Raw genomic sequence first — 22,569 nt, forward strand, 5'->3', positions numbered from 1 at the left:
ATCTGCATTTTTTTGGTCTCTTGTTTCTCATTTTCCTCTTGACAATACCCCATAGATTCTCTATGGGGTTCAGGTCTGGTGAGTTTGCTGGCCAGTCAAGCACACCAACACCATGGTCATTTAACCAACTTTTGGTGCTTTTGGCAGTGTGGGCAGGTGTCAAATCCTGCTGGAAAATGAAATCAGCATCTTTAAAAAGCTGGTCAGCAGAAGGAAGCATGAAGTGCTCCAAAATTTCTTGGTAAACGGGTGCAGTGACTTTGGTTTTCAAAAAACACAATGGACCAACACCAGCAGATGACATTGCACCCCAAATCATCACAGACTGTGGAAACTTAACACTGGACTTCAAGCAACTTGGGCTATGAGCTTCTCCACCCTTCCTCCAGACTCTAGGACCTTGGTTTCCAAATGAAATACAAAACTTGCTCTCATCTGAAAAGAGGACTTTGGACCACTGGGCAACAGTCCAGTTCTTCTTCTCCTTAGCCCAGGTAAGACGCCTCTGACGTTGTCTGTGGTTCAGAAGTGGCTTAACAAGAGGAATACGACAACTGTAGCCAAATTCCTTGACATGTCTGTGTGTGGTGGCTCTTGATGCCTTGACCCCAGCCTCAGTCCATTCCTTGTGAAGTTCACCCAAATTCTTGAATCGATTTTGCTTGACAATCCTCATAAGGCTGCGGTTCTCTCGGTTGGTTGTGCATCTTTTTCTTCCACACTTTTTCCTTCCACTCAACTTTCTGTTAACATGCTTGGATACAGCACTCTGTGAACAGCCAGCTTCTTTGGCAATGAATGTTTGTGACTTACCCTCCTTGTGAAGGGTGTCAATGATTGTCTTCTGGACAACTGTCAGATCAGCAGTCTTCCCCATGATTGTGTAGCCTAGTGAACCAAACTGAGAGACCATTTTGAAGGCTCAGGAAACCTTTGCAGGTGTTTTGAGTTGATTAGCTGATTGGCATGTCACCATATTCTCATTTTTTGAGATAGTGAATTGGTGGGTTTTTGTTAAATGTGAGCCAAAATCATCACAATTAAAAGAAACAAAGACTTAAACTACTTCAGTCTGTGTGCATTGAATTTATTTAATACACGAGTTTCACAATTTGAGTTGAATTACTGAAATAAATGAACTTTTCCACGACATTCTAATTTATTGAGATGCACCTGTATATCCTGTCCTCTGACACCGAAAGCTTCTTTTAAAAACAGGAGCATAGATTGTGTAATTAGTTCAAATCTTACATGAAAATCAGTTTCGCTTCATTACAGGTCGATGAAGTACAGCAGGGTGATGCACAATAACTTAAAGATCATAAACATTCATTTGAGACAGAAATCAAACAGACTTTCATTTCTATAAGAATTCATTTTCGGTATCTGATGAAATTTTGTAAATAAATGATCTGACACGATCTGATGTTAAAATGTTTAAAGGAATGTTCTGGGTTTAATACAAGTTAAGCTCAATAAAATTTATTTAAATTCTTTTTGTAAACGTTAAAATACTCTCATTTTCAAAAGTGTGTTAACATTACTAATCATACAAACAACTGAACAAAATCAAATTAAATAATCACCAGGAAATTGAATGCAGCAGTTTGTTGCAGATTTCAGTAGTTTATTGAAAGTTGAAAACACATTCAAACAAAAACCTGCTGAAGCCGATGGAAGTAAAATCCAAACCCAGGACCAGAACCAAACGCATGTGTATAGTGCAGTGAGAAAGTGCTTCAGAACTCTGTATGAAAAGCGCGTCTCGCTCGGCAAACGGACATGCAAAGTGGTTTTCGGTAAACAGAAGAAAACAATAAATCTCATTCAGTGAAGAACTTCAATCCAGCTTCAGTCTCAAAACTAAAAACAAACATACAATAAAAGCAGCCACACGCATTCAGCACAAAACTGGACTGTTCCGGGTTCAGAACCTGTAATACTGCCAACACACACACGCACAGCACATGCGACGACCACAGCCGTCTATGAATAAACCCTCAGATCTTACATCACGAGAGAGAGAGAGAGAGAGAGAGAGAGAGAGAGAGAGAGACAGAGAGAGAGAGAAAGAGAGAGAAAGAGAGAGAAAGAGAGAGAAAGAGATTGGGTGAGAGAGAGAGAGAGAGAGAAAGAGATTGGGTGAGAGAGAGAGAGAGAGAAAGAGATTGGGTGAGAGAGAGAGAGAGAGAGAGAAAGAGATTGGGTGAGAGAGAGAGAGAGAGAGAGAAAGAGATTGGGTGAGAGAGAGAGAGAGAGAGAGAGAAAGAGATTGGGTGAGAGAGAGAGAGAAAGAGATTGGGTGAGAGAGAGAGAGAGAGAAAGAGATTGGGTGAGAGAGAGAGAGAAAGAGATTGAGTGAGAGAGTTAAGGCACCACCACTGTTTTTATTAACTAGGAAAATAAATACGTGTACACGAGCACTGATTTATGAAGCGTTGATGTTTGTCCATTATAAAATTTGCGAGAAATCAGTTCTATGAGGAAACCCCACCGTGACATTCAACTTTTGTTCCACATCAAAAAAGGTCACACCTGTCCCGTTCATCTTCACAATTTCTTTTTTTACAAAATGAAACAAAAAAAGCGCAGATGACAGCTTCTTATCGGTGCGGGTGAGAGTTCTGTTGAGTCTTTTACAGAAAATCACAGTCCAAAAGCAAGAGAGACAGAAAAAAATAGGAGCAAAAAAAAAAAAAAAAAAAAAAAAGAAGCAAAGAGATTCCTTCTGCGATCATCCCATCCACCAGGGGGCGTCTCAGCGGCGCGGTCCCGCAAACCGGTTCTCTCCACTCTGACCGCCACCTCTCCCCGCCCCCATCCCTCCCCTTGATGACGGCGGGCCACGCCCATCTCTGTCACGCCCCATTCCGTTCCCCATAGGACCTCGAGGTCCGCGGCGACCGTCAGCCGCTCCTCTGGTTTCTCGCTCTCGAGCCGCTCGCGTCTTCTTCTCCTCCACATTGAGTCGCACTTCACCACGGAACATAATTGGCTGTAGGAGAGAACAGAAAAATGGTCACTTCCTTACGATATTTTTCAGCCTTTTGTCGAGATTTCAATTTGATGCATTAGCTGTGAAACAGATAAAAAAATGCGTGTTGATTTTAAATACATTTAACCAGATTCAAAATGTTTTAACCTTTAAGATCAGAAGGTGTTTTTAAAGATTTCCTGTTTCAGTGGCATACCCAAAATTAAAGGCTTATAACTTGGAAAAAAAAAAAAAAAATGAAAAAAAAAAAAAGAAAGAGGGTCAAGTGTTTGGTATCACTGTAAAGAAAACTTTATCATGGTGTTCAAAAGCCTCTCCAAACAAATAAAACATAATAATTGAACATAAGAACTAATTACACATGCAAACACAACAATGACTAAAGGTTTGTATAGCATGCAGACATGATTTTAGTAATGAGATTTCACAGAATGAGTTTCATTCTGTGTCATTTGAGTCATCATTGAGTCTGTGTCATGTATTTGGCGCCATCTCCTGGTGGTTATATGTAACATTGTGCTTCATGTGGATTATCTAATGATCTATACATCTGATTATCTTGTGTGTGGGACTCGTTTGAAAGATAATCACCTCCTCTAAGTAATGATATGTGATATTTTATGTTCTGTTTATTTATCATTGAAGCTATAAGTGAAAATGCGGCATATAAGCAACACCAACATAATTGTTAAAGACATATACTTAACTATTACTCGCTATATTTGTGTCTGTGAGTAAAACAGATAGGCTGGTTGTATTCTACTCTTTGAGAGCTTTCCAACAACATATGACACATGACTATTTGATGAGTTTGATGTTTTTACTGATTATAATAATATGTACAGTGCACATGTTTTTTTTGTTTTTTTTTTTATAAATTATAAAAATGAAACACTTCTGATTTGTCTGCAAATTTCAAAGCACTTGTGCGAGACTAGTCGACTAAACGGTTCTGATGCTGCTAGTCGACACTGGAATTACTAGTTGGTTAATATTTCCCCACGTTAAACTGATCATCATTTTTACACATTTACGTTTGGCTGCACTTACTGTCATATTAATGTTACATATTTTAAATAGAATTAATAATACAAATATTATTTAAAAAAAGAGGATATCTGGAGCAGATACAGAGTTTAATTTCACCTCAGGCTGCGCGTGCTTCTTCCCTCTCTCACTTGTGGAGTGCGCTGGAAAATGTCCTCTCACTAGACAAGCAAACTCAACAAAGTAGTTATGAAATCACTTCGGTGGTGCGGGAATCGGCTTTCCAAACGTTTAAAAGTCCCTATGGATGTTTTCACTTTTGAGTCTTCTTTAAATCTGTGCAAGCTTGTACGTTATTTATTCACCGAGCGGGCTTTATCAAGCGCAGGACAGCCGCCTCAGGTGAGTCAAGTCCCATCTTTCACCGGACCATGTCGACGGGTTAATTTTGCTCATCAAAAACTTATGCTTTTGAGTAAGTAGCCTAGAAAATAACTGTTTATTTTCAACGAGGTGCCGACTGCTTAATGAGTATCTTTTATTCTGTGTGCACGTCATGTTTAGAATACATTAGGTTTATTGTACGCTACATCACAGGCCTATTTTTTCTGTCTTATAGCTACTTTTTTTTTTTACATCGTAATTGTTATTGGTTGACGTTCTTTACTGAACAGCTGTCATATTAGATCAATAGTTAATGCACGACTGCATGTCGTGAAATACGCACAACTTCAAATTTCATGTATTCAATCAATAAATATGTTTTGAAATTGCATGTATTATATTGCACATTTATATTTTGTTACGTTTACTAATACATGTATAGTTTGTACTAGTTACAAGTATTTACATTAGATTATTAAAACAAGTGTTAAATGGTACTGTCTCTTTAAGAATAGCATCAGTTCAGAGAACGGCTTTACTGCATCCGTGTTGTGTGTGTTTAGAAATAAATGTTTCTGACTGTAATGAACAGTAAATGATATTAAAAGAGACATTATTCAATGACAAATAGATTGTGTGGATCTCGTCTTTGGACACACATTATAATCAAACTTTACTCTCAAACTTTACACACAGTGAAAAGATCTCAATCTGAACTATATCACCCCACTGTACTACTCAATCACTGCTGAGAGAAATATCAACTTTTACCAGCCAGTGGCAATCACAGACATTTCTAGTCACATAGTGTGAAATGTGTCATTGTAAAGGGTTGTGCATATAGTAAAATATCAATCTTGGGATTTTAAGAATCGATATCTTTCAAATTAAGATCTTGATTAATCAGAAAAAAACATCAATATTTTTACCCAGCACTAATTCCAACTATTCAAACTAACCTTAGCTCCCAGAATCCTTTGCACAGGCTCAGAGTCATCAAACACCACAAAACCAAAGTTTGGCAGTTTCCCACCGACTCCCTTTGTATTGATTCTCATCTCCACAACGTTCCCAAACGCTGAACGAAACAAACGAAACAAACAAACGTGAAGTGACACACACACACCATCAAAAGCGTCAATCATCATAAGGTTCAAAGGTGACTTACTCATGAAGAAATCCTTCAGTTCCCCTTCATCAATGTCATGAGGAAGATTCCCAACAAACAGCTGATGAGCGTCAGGATACCGAACAGACCTGCGAGTGTCCACGTCACCAGCATCAGACTCCCCACGACCTGCACACACATAAATAAATGATGGCTTCAGCGTCTAGAGGTCAAGCAGTAATCCGAGTGTTGTTGATATTTAGTATAACGGCACTGTGACGCTTCACTATTTGAAACCGTCCGCTTGCCTGTATTCAAAGCTTTACAAATAGTGCTGGGATTTTGTTCAGTGACCATTTCTGCTGATTACATCTTTACGGCAGCAGGTGGCAACAAAAGAGCATCTTTATGAGTCATTGAATCAACAGATTTGTTTGGTTTGTTCACAATCACAACAATAGAAATGAACAAGAATGATCTGTTTCCAAATGAAACACCAGTGCAGTGCAGAGAGTTGTGCTTGATGGTTTGGCTTTTTCTTTTGTTTTTTACTTTTGGCACTGGCGGTGAAGAAATGCACAAACTGGCCAATTTTTGTCTGAAGCGCAAGTTAGTCAACACCACGGCGTTATTGAATGCTGGATTCTGATTGGATTTCATATCACTTTTAATGATTTCAGAGTCGAACAGCCTATCAAAGCTGAATAACTGAATAAAATAAAGACATTGGCCATTTAAATCAGATCAAAATTATGCCTCTAATCATCACTTATGCAGGTAAACTGTGATTGGTTGTTTTTACGTCAATCTGCTGCTTGTCGGTTCTTTAAGGAAAATCTGATCATTCAACAATGATTGAAAAACAAAAACTAATTTTCTCCATGATTAGGGGCCAAGCACCGAAAGTGCGGGGCATACAGGGGGGCTCTGTAGCGCCCCCTTGAAAATGGGCGTGTAAGGGGGGGCGCTTTGTAGTACCCCTATTTTCACCTACAGTCACCAAAATTGGTACATATACAGCTCTGGAAAAAATGATCTGGGGGTGCTTCAGCAAGGCTGGAATCGGGCAGATTCGTCTCTGTGAAGGACACATGAATGAAGCCACGTACAAGGTTATCCAGTAAGAAAACTTGCTTCCATCTGCTCTGATAATGTTCCCCAACTCTGAGGATTGGTTTTTCCAGCAGGACAATGCTCCATGACACACAGACAGGTCAATCAAGGTGTGGATGGAGGAGCACCAGATCAAGACCCTGTCATGGCCAGCCCAATCAGACCTGAACCCCATTGAAAACCTCTGGAATGTGATCAAGAGGAAGATGGATGACCACAAGTCATCAAACAAAGCCGAGATGCTTGAATTTTTGCAGCAGGAGTGGCATAAAGTCACCCAACAGCAATGTGAAAGACTGGCAGAGAGCATGCCAAGACACATGAAAGCTGTGATTGAAAATCAGGATTATTCCACCAAATATTGATTTCTGAACTCTAAATTAAAACATTAATATTGTTGTTTAAAAATGAATATGAACTTGTTTTCTTTTCATTATTCGAGGTCTGAAAACACTGCATCTTTTGTTATTTTGACCAGTTGTCATTTTCTGCAAATAAATGCTCTAAATGACAATATTTTTATTTGGAATTTGGGAGAAATGTTGTCAGTACTTTATAGAATAAAACAAAAATGTTCATTTTACTCAAACACATCCCTATAAATAGTAAATCCAGAGAAACCGATCATTTTACAGTGCTCTCTTCATTTTTTCCAGAGCTGTATACTGTTCCCATCAAGTCGAACAACTTTCATACTCCCAGTCATTAGCTCTGCCCAACAGGAAGTCGGCCATTTTGGATTTTCTGAAAATCGCAGGCTCTGAACTTTTAAAATACTCCTAGGGGATTCATGTGACTGGCACCAAATTTGTGCAACATTATGCCAAGACATTGTAGATGCTAACTTGCAAACAGATTTTTGATAAATTTGAATGGTGTCACCATGGTGAAGCAATACATTTATGGCGAAAAATGTGAAACAGGAAGTGCCTTATATCTTCTGTGTGCATTGAGTGATTTTTATGAAAATTCAGCTGTATGTTTGTTAATGGCGGCTGATCACATGGATGCAGCTATTATGGGTCACGTTCATTGTGCCACCAACTGGCAGCAGGAAGTGTGGCTCTTACAACAAGACTTTAAAATAGTCCTCTTATATTTACTCAAATTGCTTCAAAATTGTTTAAAATAATGTCAAATGCCAAATGCATGTGTCCACCTTGCATTGTTTTCCGAAGGCAACCGGGTGGAAATGGACCAGTTGTGCTTGGGCCTGTCATCGCTGCTTGCAGCTATATTTATGCTTCCGACTTCTTCTGCCATTGAAGTCTATGGTAGCCCATAGAATCGTACAAAAGAAAGTTATGAAATTTGGCACACTGATAGAGGACACTCTGATCTATAACTGACACATAGTTGGAGTCTCTAACTCCAACCCTCTAATGCCACCAACTGTTCAAAATTTCATTTACGTTTATGCTCATAACTTTGAACTATAAGGCCTAGAATAAAAATTATTTTTCTTCCGATTCCTTGGCTCATGCCGAGTCGAATGCACACCATGGTTTCAATTTCCGCCAAACTAGATTTTCTGCCATTTAGAATTTTCTGAAAAACATACTTTTTCTAACTCCTCCTAGGCTGTATGTCCGATTGCACAATATTTGTCATGTATCATCTAGGGACACTGGGGACAAAAAAAAAAAAAAAATCAAAAGCTTTTTGATAAAACAAAATGTTCTAAAACAATGCTTCAACTAATTCAACGGCGAGCACGCCAAATGGACACTAGGCTGTATCTTCGCAATGCTTTGGGATATGAGGGCACCTACAGTGCTTTGGCATAGCGCCACCTAGTGGTCAGGAGATATGAAAATGGCTATTTTTGCTCATAACTTCTGAAAAGTTCAGTCTAAAATCATGAGACTAGTCTCTTTAGATTCCTTGGGGTATAACGAGTTGAATGATACCCAACTCTGTGTCGGCCATTTTGGGCGTTGGCTATTTTGAATTTTGTCGTAAAATGCTGTATTTTACAAACGCATTGGCATACCGTTACAAAACTCAGTATGCTTCATCACCACTGTGCCCTGAGGGTACCTATAAAGTTTTGGGCCAGCATCACCTTGTGGTCAATTTATAATTAATTGTTTAAAAATGCTTATAACATTTGATTATTTTGGCCTATTGTTTGCTCTCTTTAGATTCCTTAAGTTATGCCGAATACCCCGATGCCAAATGTGCCATGGTTGGCCATACTTCCTGTCCGCCATTTTGAATTTAATTGAAAACCTACTTTTTCAAACTCCTCCTAAGCCGCAAGTCCGATTTGAACAAAATGTGTCATGTTTTATCTAGGGACACTCATGACAAACAGTTATCAAAAGCTTTTTGACAGAAAAAAACGGTTCTTGAAAAACACTCCAACGAATCTGATAGCAAGTCACCAAAAAGCATCTGAGGCTGCATCTCTGCAACGTTTTGCCGTATTTTCATGAAACTTTGTGTGTGATAATGACCACACCCTGACCTTACCATGTAAATTTGGTGACTGCGCCGCCTATAGAGTTATAATTAACTGTATTTTAATTTGAGCAATTCTATCTATGTTTTTATGCTGCTTTTCTTAGTCATAATCAGTGATGTCCAGTGACACTTCCGTACATGCCATACGTTGGTGTGCTTGGCCCCGTATTTCTATTTAGTTTTCGTTCGTTTCGTAGTGCACATTTATAGTTTCAGTTTAGTTTTCGTTGTTTTAACTCCCGTTTTTATTTCTTAGTTAACGCAAATATTTCTTCACTGCTAGTTTGTGTCAATAACCTTGATCTAAGCACGATCAGCCAATTATTGATCACAGACTTCAGACGCAGATCAGGTGCAATAGATCAGTGGCCGATCCATCGGGGCATCCCTAAATTATTCTTATGTTACGTGTTTTAGTTTTTAACTCACCTTTAAAACTGACGTACTGTTTCCCGCCCTGAGCCTCAGAGACACTGCCGTCTGACAAACACAAACACACACTAGCATTAATAACACTTCTGCTACATATTACTGCCTTAAAGTATTAGTCACTATAATGTGTGTGTCTCACCAGTTCTGGCTGCTCGTGGAGGGAAGGCTCTCTCTCGCCGTTGATCTCTGGGTAACAATGACTGAACTTCTTGTTTTGCCTCCACACGAGGCTGAGAGACAGACAGAGACAGGATAAATATTACAGTGAGTCTGTCTGGGTAAAATACTCTAAAGAAACATTAGGAATAACTTTCTACTCAATAAATACATACACACAAACGGCTGACATTTCTAGTCAGAGGACATTATGTTTCTCACATACACTGAGAAGAAAATCAACTAATCCAACAGTCACATCCTTAATATACGAATCACAGTTATCACAAATTATTTAAATGAAGCATGTGGCTGGTGTTGTACCTGAACGCTGGCGGCTTTCACCACGTGTGGCGAGATTCCAGAAGCAGGCAGCGCTCCGGCGGGCGGAAGATGTTTACTGGTCACTGAAGCCCACGAGAATGCCTGCTGATGACATCACAAACATTCAACACTTCACATCAACACCTTTACAACACCACCACCACAGCGGCGCTCCAGTTACCTTGGTCTGTTCAGTGGTCTGAGGGGGCGGGGTCTGGGCGGGGCCTGGGGTGGGGTTTTTCTCCTCTTCAGGCAGTTTCTCGTCCTCCTCAGGCTCCGCCTCTGACACCTGCAGTTCTGCTTCAGGGTTAAGCTCCGCCTCTGCCTCCTCATTGGCCTGTGGCTCAGGCTGGGGTTCTGGCTCCGCCTCTGGTCCCGCCTCCTCTTGCTGCTCCTCGACTCCATTACTGCAGAACATGAAGCATCAATCGCAGTGCTATAATAACCCACAAACCCATGTGTGACAGACTACAAAAGACTATTAGCATCAAGACTGAACAAAATTGCGGTTTATCTCATTTACTTTCTGCTGAGTGTCTAAATAAAACTCTGAATGTCTTTCACAGATTTAATGTGATGAGCGTCACAAACATTTGTCAAATCCAGTGTCTAGTTCTTCCTGTGACCTTTGACTCCTAGACATTACATACAGCAGCACTACCTAACTTGTCTCCTCAGCTCAATGAGATTATAATGACATAAGCAGCAGCAGACTTTCAGGTACCTGAGAGGAGGGGGCTCATAGTAGGTGCTGCTGGTGGGCCGGTCCTGATTGGGCTCAGGTGACGCTTGAGTCTCGACCTGCTCTTCGTCCACCTCCTCTTCCTCAGAGTCTGATCACACACATCAAACACAATATTACAACGTTTTATATACATGAAGTGAGATGAGTCAGCTTCCATCGAGTTGAGAATCAAAATAAGATGAAAAATCATTTGAAACAGGAAACAAAATGGGGATCAAAAAACAGCAGTCATATAAACAAACAATAGAAACATTTACTGATACAGACTGTACAGGAAAACCGAATGTTAGAATTGATATTTATTATTATTATTGTGTGTGTTACAGGTGTGTTCAGGGGTAAAGGTCATGTTTGTTTTATAGTTTTACCTCCCAGTTCAGCCTCAGAGTCTCCGAACACTTCCTCCTCATAGCGGAAGATGTCATTGTGTACATAGAACTTATTAACAGCCGAACCCTGAAAAACACACAAAATCAACTTCACACATTTAATAATCACCATTTAACTGAGCTCTACATCACAAAATATACTGAAACATTAGATGCATTTATCTGTAATAATGAATGTTTCACTGTGTTGTGTATTCTGACAACTGCTGACAAGGGCTGGGTAAAAATACTGATTTCCCGATGCATCATGATCTCCATTTGAACGATCTTGATATCAATTCTTAAACAGGGATGCTGCACAAATGTAAAAACATAAGAATTTAAGACTTAAGCAAATAAAATTAGTTCAGTATGTCCATACCGGATCATAGTAAAATAGTTTTATGTACCAGTATATCAATAACTGATAAATCTGACGCTAACTTTTAAAATTGATATATTGAATGTGTTAAAACAAAATCAGAGACAATAAGAAACCAAATTTCCGTGGGGGTCTGGGTAGTTCAGTGGTAAAATACGCTGGCTAACACCCCTGGAGTTCACTAGTTCATGAGTTCAAATCCAGGGTGTGCTGAGTGACTCCAGCCAGGTCTCCTAAGCAACCAAATTGGCCCGGTTGCTAGGGAGGGTAGAGTCACATGGGGTAACCTCCTCGTGGTCACTATAATGTGGTTCTCGCTCTCGGTGGGTTGCGTGGTGATTTGTGCATAGTTGCCGCGGTGGATGGCGTGAAGCCTCCACACGCGCTATGTCTCCACGGTAACGCGCTCAACAAGTCACGTGATAAGATGCACGGATTGACGGTCTCAGACACGGAGGCAACTGAGATTCGTCCTCCGCCACCCAGACTGAGGCGAATCACTACGCCACCACGAGGACTTAAAAGCACACTGGGAATTGGGCATTCCACATTGGGAGAAAAAAAAAAGAAACCAAATTTCCAATAATAACCAGAAATCATAAATGAAGATTTGGTGTATAACGCAGGACTTATAACTATAAAGAAGCCGAAAATACACCGGGGACTCTTATTTTGAAATGTCTGTACTCCCAGTTGCTCACACAAACAGATAAGGGAAACAAAATATACACAATTACAAACATCTACAACTTATTAATATACACACACCAGGGTTTCCGTTAGCCGATACATACCGTTTTTTAACCGTTAAAATGTCCTAATGTCTGACAAATTCAAATGTGTTCAGACACAATGTCCGGTAATAACACAATGCATCAGCTACTTTAGTTAATAATGCACAGTAAAATCATCTAATGATTACAGCGCTTCACTGCCACAGAGGTTTAAACTTTCCTGAAGCTGGCGAGTACAGCGGGTTTTATATCGCACACTGGTAAAAGCAGCCTGTGTTATTCCCGTCTCACGTGCCCGCAGTGACAAGCTTCTCATTTCAGAAAAATTACATTAAAACGGCCTTGCGTTGTCGTCTTCTGGAGGAGCTTTTATGCTATGAAATATCTGAGGAAAATACTCATAAAAATAAAGGAAATTAGCCAAGATGAGAACTTGTATGACAGAACTAGAGGTGGGCGATATGAACAAAATCTTACATCACGATACGAGTTATTTTACATCACGATAACAATATATAACACAGAGTCATTTTTTCAACCAATTAAAATTGGTTTATATATTAAATAACCATTTTGTAATGCCTATTTTTTGGATAATCCAATCAGTGAATTAAATACTTCCTCTTATATAATGTTCTCTTTATTTGGACCTTGACAATAATCAACGTAAAAAAAATGAAAACAAAACAGATACAATGTGATTTTCGTAAGGGAAGCCATTTACAGACGCCGTTTACAGAAATGCCGGTTTTCTTAAAGAAACAGTACCAGTTTTTATCACATGTACAACAACTCAATATAAATACCTGTAAATAGCACAAATTATGCAATTAAACATAAAACATGAAACAAAAAGTAACATATGCAATCTAATATCTTATTTATTGATTGAATACATTGATTTGAAAGCTAAAATGTGACAAATGATAAAAAACTAAAAATATAATTAGTAAAACTAATATATTTAAATAATGTACCTAGTTTGAAGGTCCCCTGTATAATGAACAGCATTAACTGGGAGATAATTTATTTCCTATGTAAGCAAATGGGACATTATAACTGAAATATACCCAAATGAATCGATATCGAAAGCTTGTGAATCAGAATCGAATTGGGAAATCAATACCAGCCCTACTGTAATGAGTTTGCCAATGATGATGCTGATACTGAAGTCCATAAAGGCATTCTATAAGTGAGATCTACATGAATGAATATTTGATACAATATTTACAATATTTAATGTAAATGTTAGATCCTGGTTGATATATCAGTTCATAATTCACCTCAGGAGCGAGCACAAACGTCTGCATGAATCTCCTCATCGGTTGGCCGCTGTTGGACAGCTCTCCCATCACCTGGACGACGACCCCGTCTCCAAGGGTCGCGTGAGCATCAACATGTCGAATCTTAGTGTGACACTCACTGAACTGCAGTGACATCACCTTCTTATGAATCTCCTGCGCACACGCACACACACACACACGTTAACAAGAGAACTTGAACCCGTCTGCCAAGGGTGAGCCTTCAAGGTTAGCAAAACAGTATAACGCAGCGAGGAGATGCTTCAGTGTGCTGAATAAACTGATTTTGTGAAGAAACAGATCATCACTTAATGAACCGAAGGCCTGTCCGCTAATCTTCAACATGTTTTACACTAAACAATCCTTTTAGAATGAACCATGTGTGTCGTTTTAGAAGATGATTTTGCGACAGGTAGGTGTCAGTTTCAAGCTCTTCTCATTTATTGAGAACACGACTTACTGTCGTAACACTGAACAAAGGGCCATTACATGATTGGTTACGCTCTCTCCTATGATAAAGCTGTAAAAGATCTCTGATGAGACTGTGGCATGATGATGTCATCACTGTGAGACCTGCAGTGAACTCTTGCAGTGAGCCCTCTTACTTTTACAAGTAACATTAAGATTATTGCATGATACAATGTTTAAAAGATCATTAAAATGTAACTTATAATGCCATGATGTTTCACTGTCTGTTCAAGCGCATGAGCTAAACCACTTATGTACGTTTCACATGTTTATGGCTCATCTGGTGGTTATTTGTGAAAACAAAAATGGTTTTAATGTTTTAAATCGATCAGTTAAAAAATGGCGGCGGACTTGCGTGAAAAGTGTCTCTATGTTAAATGACAGCTTATTTTAATTATATTTAAAGTTGCATTTTTTTGACAGTAAATGTTTGCTTTATAAGAGTAGTCTATCGTTGTTTCAAAGCACTATGTTTAAGTGAATATGTTGAAATGTGGATTATATATCATTTGCACTCTTATGTATCTGACAGATTACTGAAATAAAACTCCAATGGAGAACTAAATGGAGGAAAATGACCTCTAAAGCATAATCTATTAAATATGATACACAAACATGTGCTTTTTATATTTTGTCTTCTGGTACTAAAAACAGTTTAATGTCTAAAAATTATAATGTTCTGATCATTCGTTCACATGTCAGGCTTTACAGGTTAAAATACACACAAATAGTCATGAAAGTTTGATTAATATATTTTCATATATATTTGAATGTTCATGAACTACTAATCTGTTAAGAATGATCTGATTATTAACCGCTTATGAAGGTATTAAGCATTTATTTTTATTAGGGTGATGAGTCTGGACTAATGTTCAGAAGGTTTCTAATGTCCACCCTTAATGTTTCTGAATTTTGTAATAATTCTATTAATATATAATAAGTCTTTTTGTTCATATGCATGTTGTTTTGTGACACTTTAATCGGTACATGTAATGGATCTGACTGTGCTCATAAACACAACTATAAAGGAACTAGAAATAGATCACCCAAACATTATAATTCATCATTTACTCACCCTCATGCCGTCTCAAACTCATATAACATTCTTTCTTCTGCAGAACACAAATGAAGATATTTTGATGGAGAGATCAGGTGTCAATGGGGTCACACACTTCCAAGCTCCAAAAAGAACATAAAGGCATCATAAAAGTAATCTATACACCTCCAGTGGTTTAATCCATGTCTTCTGAAGATAGACGATCAGCTCTGGGTGACAATCAGACCAAAATGTAACTCCTTTTTCACGATAAATCTTGACATTGCACGATCATGATTTGAAGCTCAGTAACACTTCCTCATGCTTGATGCATGCACAGAACCCTAGATGTCCTTTTTTGGAGCTTGGAAATTTGGTAACCATTCACTTGTATTTACAGACAATCAGACATCAAATCTACATTCAAATATCTTTGTGTTCTGCAGGAGAAAGAAAGTCATACGAGTTTGAGACGACATGGGTAAATGATGAGAGAATTGTCATTCTGAGGTGAACGGTCACTTTAATTATCAGCAGACAGGAAGTCGACTGGAAGAAAACTGATCCACAACTGTAATAAACGGTCATTAAGCAAGTGATGATCCCGTCTGTCACAGTTATGTAGTGTAGTCTGGGTGTTATGAATATAACATCATCTTATGTGCATTTCCAGTTTAATTGCATCCAAATCGATGATGTAATAAATATAATTGACCCATATACAGATACATATGGCTGCTTTCACACTTGATTCGATCATCCGATTAGAAATGAAAATTCATAAGGTAAAACATCATATAATTTGTAGTTGTAGAGCTTTCAATATAGCAAAGGGTGAATATAATTGACAAATCACTCCTGTTTGTTTTTATTAGCATTTTTCATACTGTCCCAACTTTTTCAGAATTGGGGTTGTATATGCGGTATCATGTTGTTAATTCGATCATGTTATTAATTCAAAAATGTGCCACCGCATGGCACTACGCCTATTCACTGTTTATGACTTTTCCAAAACATTCGGAGTTAACTTGTTTTTCTATAACATTTCCAGGCCTGGAAAACACAATTTCTAAATTCCATGACTTTCCAGGATTCCCTTGACCGTCTCCTGCTATAGTGTTTTGAAACCCCTTATAAAGCTGAATTATGTAATATCTGAGCCACCAAATGTAATAGCAAAAATAAACATTGTTTTCAAAGTCTCTGAATACGCCCCCTTCTGCTGTTGTTCAAACAGTCAGATACTCCCGCCCTCAAGTCAATGTTGTTGGGGCGGGTCTAAGCCAGTCTTTAGAAGAATTTTTAACCTATGAATGGATCACTTATGGCTGTCTCTGCATATTGAGCTGGTATAGAAGTATTTTAAGAGGAAAAAGTTACATCAGCTTTAAACAATACATTTCACAAATGTATTATCATTATTATCATTATTATGAATGACCTCAAGTTTCAAAATGAAAAACACACCTGAGATGAGTGTAATGTTTGTGATGTGAGCTGTCAATCAGTGTGTGTGTGTGTGTGTGTGTGTGTGTGTGTGTGTGTGTGTGTGTTAAACACTCACAGCCTGACCGTACACGGCCTCCTCTGGTTTCCCGCTGCTGTCCACACCTCCATGAACATATGACGAGTTCCTGCCGTAAAACCTGATCAACACACACATACACAATAACGGTGTTACACTTGAATGTGTCATTATGATCAATGGTTTGAATGTGTATAAATGTGTTTGTCTCACCTGTGCAGGTAATCAGGGGCTTTATTGAGGAGTGTGTAATACTGCCGCACAAACTCGCGTCCTACGAGCAGGGGGCTTGGCTTCTCCATCACCATCTCTTTCTCATACACACACACACACACACACAACACCACACACACATTACACAACACCACCCCAAACACACACAAATAGGTACAGGAGAACACAAGATAATTAATCACTACAAGACACAGACAGACTTTATACACGCATGTTTAACAATAAAGCCAATAAAGTAATTCAAATATTGACAGATGAATTTTAAATGGATGGAGTGACAGACAGGTGAGAGGACAGTGATTAATGATATATTATGTTTATATAGATGTATAGTGCTATAAATGATAAATAGATGGTTAGATTAGAGTGATGTACAGATAGAGACACATACGGAGTGATAAATAAATAAACAGATAACAGTGTGTTGTACACGTGCGCGCAGCAGACAGACAATAGCGCTCGTGCTTTAGCTTCATGCTAACGCGCTTAAACTCACCGAATGTGAGAGAAACGCTGAATAAAACGCAGCGATGCCACTCCGCACGCACGCCCCGCACACACCCGAGCGATCCGAGCGCTCAACGCCTCTTTTTCCGCTGAAAGCGACTGGAGACGAACGGAAAGGAACTAAACTGCACTGACGCGAACGCGCACAAACGCACGCACGCGCCCGTTTGCCGTTGACGCACAGGAAGCGACTTCGCTTGTATGTTTTATTATTATTATTATTACTATTATTATTTTATTTTAGTTGTTATTGTTCTAAATGTTTTTCTGTCATGTTGTACTTATTACAGTAAGAAAAAAGAAGAAAAAAGAAACAACTGACATAAAGAAAAAAAGGAAGCGACTTTCCGGCCAATGGGGTCGCGGGAAAATTGCGTCATGCAACCTGTGCGTGCGCGAGTCTTCCGGCAGGGGCGCGCACACGAAAATTACGACTTTTTAAAAAATTTGCTTTTATCAGAATCAGAACCAGAATGAGCTTTATTGCCAAGTATGCTTACACATACAAGGAATTCTTCGTGACAGGAGCTTCCAGTGTACAACAATACAAAAACAGCAGCAAGACATAGATAATAATAAAAAATAAAAGATAATTATACACATACGTACACACACACACACATACATACATACACACATACACATGGGTAGTGCAAATCTAATACAATCTGTTATGTACAGTGTAAATAAAAATCTGTTATGTACAGTGCAACTGTTTTTGTTTGTTTGTTTTTTTCAGAGGAATGAAATGGCAGAAGAGGTTGGATGTGTTGGATAAATATAAGAAAGACTAAACTGTGTATTGCACATTAATTATTGCTCAATGGGGCAATTTAACTGTTCATCAGATGGATAGCCTGAGGGAAAAAACTGTTCCTGTGCCTGACGGTTCTGGTGCTCAGAGCTCGGAAGCGTCAGCCAGAAGGCAACAGTTCAAAAAGGTAGTGGGCAGGGTGAGTGGGGTCCAGAGTGATTTTTCCAGCCTTTTTCCTCACTCTGGAAGTATATAGTTATTGAAGTGCAGAGGACAGACTCAATGACTGCTGAGTAGAACTGTATCAGCAGCACCTGTGGCAGGTTGAATTTCCTCAGCTGGTGAAGGAAGTACAACCTCTGCTGGGCCTTTTTCACAATGGAGTCAATGTGGGTCTCCCACTTCAGGTCCTGTGAGATGGTAGAGCCCAGGAACCTGAATGACTCCACTGCTGCCACAGTGCTGTTTAGAATGGTGAAGGGGGTCAGTGTTGGGGTGTTCCTCCTAAAGTCCACAATCATCTCCACTGTTTTGAGCGTGTTCAGCTCAAGGTTGTTTTGACTGTACCAGACAGCCAGCTGTTTAACCTCCCTTCTGTATGCAGACTCATCGTCATCTCGGATGAGGCCGATGACAGTGGTGTCGTCTGCAAACTTCAGGAGCTTGACAGAGGGGTCCTTGGCGATGCAGTCATTGGTGTAGAGGGAGAAGAGTAGTGGGGAGAGCACACATCCCTGGGGGGAACCAGTGCTGATTGTACAGGTGCTGGAAGCGTGTTTCCCCTGTCTCACAAGCTGCTGCCTGTCTGTCAGAAAGCTGGTAATCCACTGACAGATAGACATAAGAACAGAGAGGTGGTGTAATTTATTCTGGAGTATAGCTGGGATGATGGTGTTGAAAGCTGAACTGAAGTCCACAAAAAGTATCCTTGCATATGTCCCTGGTCTGTCCAGATGTTGCAGGATATGATGCAATCCCATGTTGACTGCTTCATCCACAGACCTGTTTGTTCGATAATCAAACTGAAGGGGATCTAGAAAGGGTCCAGTGATGTTCTTCAGGTGGGCCAACACCAGTCTCTCAAATGATTTCATGACCACAGACGTCAGGGCGACAGGTCTGTAGTCATTAAGTCCTGTGATTTTTGGTTTATTTGGGACAGGAATAATGATTGAGTATTTGAAGCAGCATGGGACTTCACACTGCTCCAGTGATCTATTGAAGATCTGTGTGAAGATGGGGGCCAGCTGGTTAGCACAGGATCGAAGACACGTTGGTGATCTGGGCCCTGTGCTTTCCTAGTCTTTTGTTTCCAGAAGACCCGGCACACATCATCTTCACAGATCTTAAGTGCAGGTTGAGTAGAAGGAGGGGGGAGGAGGGGGGTTACAGGAGGTGTTGGTGTTTGTGTGAAGTGAAGGTCAGAGTGGGTGTGGGGTGTGAGATTGGGCCTTTCAAATCTGCAGTAGAACACATTCAGGTTGTCAGCCAGTTGTTGGTCCACCACAGGGTTGGGGGTAGGAGTCCTGTAATTGGTAAGTTGTTTCATGCCACTCCACACTGATGCAGGGTCGTTATGTTTAAGATTGAGACTTTAATGTACAGCACAGAGCCATCCCAAAACAACAAAGTTAATACATTAGTAAGAATAAAAATAAAAACACCAGTAGACAACACACTCAAGCAGTTACCTTTCTAATGAGCCCATAATGTTTTATTTTCAATAAAATATATTTTTTATTTTCAGATGTAAAGCATAAGGAGTCATAAAATACCTTTAAATCCTGAATGCCTAAAGTTAGGTTTTGAAGCAGCAACTTTGCATTTATGAACATGAAACTGTCCACAACCCAGATGTCTCTGAGATGTCTGTTTTAGATCTTTTCATCTGGAGAGCATCACAATCTAATTAACATCTGTTAAACATCTTCAAAAGATCAGATTTACAAACATTATAAATCAAATTCTCAAAGACATCTGCTGAATGTCTTATTGACATCTGAGAGGAAACGTCTTATAGATGTATTTCAGATGAGCAAATAACCTGAAAAACACGTTATTCCAGATATAAACACATCATATAGATATCTAATGAATGTGTGTTATCAGGGAAAGTGTGAACACTTTAAACACATCATCCATCCCAGTTTAAAAACAATAAAGTCATAATCTCAAAAACAAAAAGTCTTCTTTCCAGAACTTCTGATCAAACAAATGTGGTACAGTTTCTAGATTCGAGTTAGAGAATGTACTAATTATGTACAATTTTAAAATGAATAATTCAACAAAAAACAAATTAATACCAGTCTAAATCTTGTTAACAGAGAAAAGTATCAGACCAATCCTCTTGCTTACAGAAATGTCAGCGCATGCGCAGTACATGATGACAGAACACCGATAGACTGTTGTGTTAGATTTGACAGATTAGACGATTAAAGGAAAGTGCAACACAAAACCATCATAAATACAAAAATATACTTAGCTATACAATTATTATAATGACGAGTTAATAACATATCTGTAATAATGTTCGCTTTATACGTTTGTTACAAAGCAGTGAGTTGAAATAATCCTTTTTTTATTTAGTAAACAGTAACATTTACAATTGTGTAAATATAACAATAAATATTATACAATAAGATATGCATTTTACAATATAAATATACAGAAGTATATAAAAAAGGAAACAATAACAAAAAAGAAGTGAATAACTGAAAAGAAAAAAGCCAGGGATGAAAGAAATCTATACATATAAGAGTCATAAGAAAATGTAAATAAATATATTGTAAAGCTCGCAAATACTCATAGTTTTAATGCTTTCTTATTGAAAGAGTCTCTAATATTGTTAATGTACATCTTGATTTCATTTAGCAAAACCATAAAGTTGGGTTTTATGCTGATAAATTTAGATTTATGGATATGAAATTTGGCTATATTTATGATAAGATTAACTAAATGAATAAACTGTTCATCTTCTTTTGGATAGTCAGTAAAGCCAAATAATACATTTTCCCATAATATTGAAAATGTTCTTGAATATGGAATATTCTCAATAATAAATTTCTGCACACGTTGCCACAGTGTAACTGAATAATTGCAATGCCAAAATAAATGTAATGAAGTTTCATATAAACATTACAAAAACCACAATTTGTATTAATGTCTTTTTTTAATTTTTGTAAATAATGATTAGCTGGATAGAATCTATGTATGAGTTTAAATGAAACTTTGTTTCTAATATGGAACTTCTGAGGTAGTAACCAAACCATTTTCCAGCATGTCGTCTTACCATTTAAACAGGAATTCCAGTGTGAAATAATATATGGTACAGTGATCATTTCTCTTTGAAAAAGATGTCGGATAGCTCTATTGTTGTTTTTGGTAGTCAACGATAAGCATGTTTTACCAACAAAGGTTTCAAAAACATCAGAAGAGATTAAGTCAATTGAACAATGTTCATAAATACCTTTGAACAACATGTGTGTACCTGATGGAATAGACCCGATAACAATTGAGTACTCTCTTTGAGTAATAGGTATTTTAAAATGTAAAAGAAATTCTTCATAAGTAAATAATAATCCTTCTGTATTATATAACTGACTAACTAGTCGAATGTTATATTGTCAAACCAGTTAAAAAAAAAGATTTATGTTTATACAATATATTTCGATTGTTCCAAATAAAGTAGTGGTGAGGGAAAAAATTATGCTTATAGATTAAAGACCATGACATAAACATTGTTTATGAAAAGTTGACAATTATACTGGAATTTTATCTATATTATAATTACACATTAAGATAAAATTAAGACCACTAAACTGTGAAAAAATATAATGGGGAATTAAATTCCAGACAGAATTGGGATTTTTTTAGATGGTGCCTAATCCAGTTGATTTTGAATGTGTGATTCATAGTGGTAAAATCTAAACAATTAAGACCACCGTTTTCATATGTGTTCATCACTCCAGATTTTCTAATATAGTGTGTACGGTTTTTCCATAAAAAATTAAAGAGCATTTGATCAATTACTTTACTAGTTGGATTGTCCAGGTATAAAGATATTGCTGCATATGTTAATCTTGCTATACCCTCAGCCTTTGCAAGGAGAACTCTCTCTTTTAATGATAAATCCCTTTGGAGCCAGAGATACAGTTTTTAGTGATTACAGGATTAAAGTTGAGAGAGCATCTTTTCAACTGATCTTTAACAATAATCATTCCTAAATATGTGACAGTATCTTTAATTGGGATGTTACAAACATTATTTAAGTCGCAATCTTAAACAGCCATTAGCTCACATTTCTTAATATTGTGATACAGACCGGATGTATAAGAAAAAACTTTAATAATATTGATAGCCACTGGAATTTCATCCGTATCATTTAAGAAAAGAGTTGTATCATCAGCTAATTGACTGATAATGATCTCTCTATTTGCCATTAAGATACCTTTGAGATTATTGATTTTAATGTGGATAGATAATAGTTGAGCAGCAAGCAGGAAAAGATAGGGGGATATGGGACAACCTTGTCTAATTCCTCTTTTTAAATC

General features: G+C 38.2%; 1 protein-coding gene across 2 annotated transcripts; it reads right to left on the minus strand.

The window, feature by feature from the left end:
• Positions 1 to 1,071: 1,071 nt before the first annotated feature.
• On the minus strand, positions 1,072 to 17,433 carry LOC127419830 (ras GTPase-activating protein-binding protein 2-like). 2 transcript variants are annotated; one of them, XM_051661599.1, is made up of 13 exons: positions 17,255 to 17,433; positions 16,738 to 16,834; positions 16,564 to 16,645; positions 13,478 to 13,651; positions 11,079 to 11,166; positions 10,690 to 10,798; positions 10,147 to 10,372; positions 9,966 to 10,067; positions 9,625 to 9,715; positions 9,483 to 9,533; positions 5,535 to 5,663; positions 5,326 to 5,444; positions 1,072 to 2,995 (listed from the first exon to the last, which is right to left on the minus strand). In XM_051661599.1, exons 2-13 carry the CDS (start codon positions 16,830 to 16,832, stop codon positions 2,759 to 2,761), a joined length of 1,503 nt encoding a protein of 500 aa, XP_051517559.1. In that variant the 5' UTR covers positions 16,833 to 16,834; positions 17,255 to 17,433; the 3' UTR covers positions 1,072 to 2,758. The 2 variants fall into 2 exon arrangements, with proteins under 2 accessions (XP_051517559.1, XP_051517558.1); XM_051661598.1 differs by having other exon boundaries at positions 9,966 to 10,070.
• Between the last annotated feature and the right edge of the window lie 5,136 nt (positions 17,434 to 22,569).

This window comes from Myxocyprinus asiaticus, chromosome 29 (assembly GCF_019703515.2).
Source record: "Myxocyprinus asiaticus isolate MX2 ecotype Aquarium Trade chromosome 29, UBuf_Myxa_2, whole genome shotgun sequence".
In the NCBI taxonomy this organism is placed as follows: domain Eukaryota; kingdom Metazoa; phylum Chordata; class Actinopteri; order Cypriniformes; family Catostomidae; genus Myxocyprinus; species Myxocyprinus asiaticus.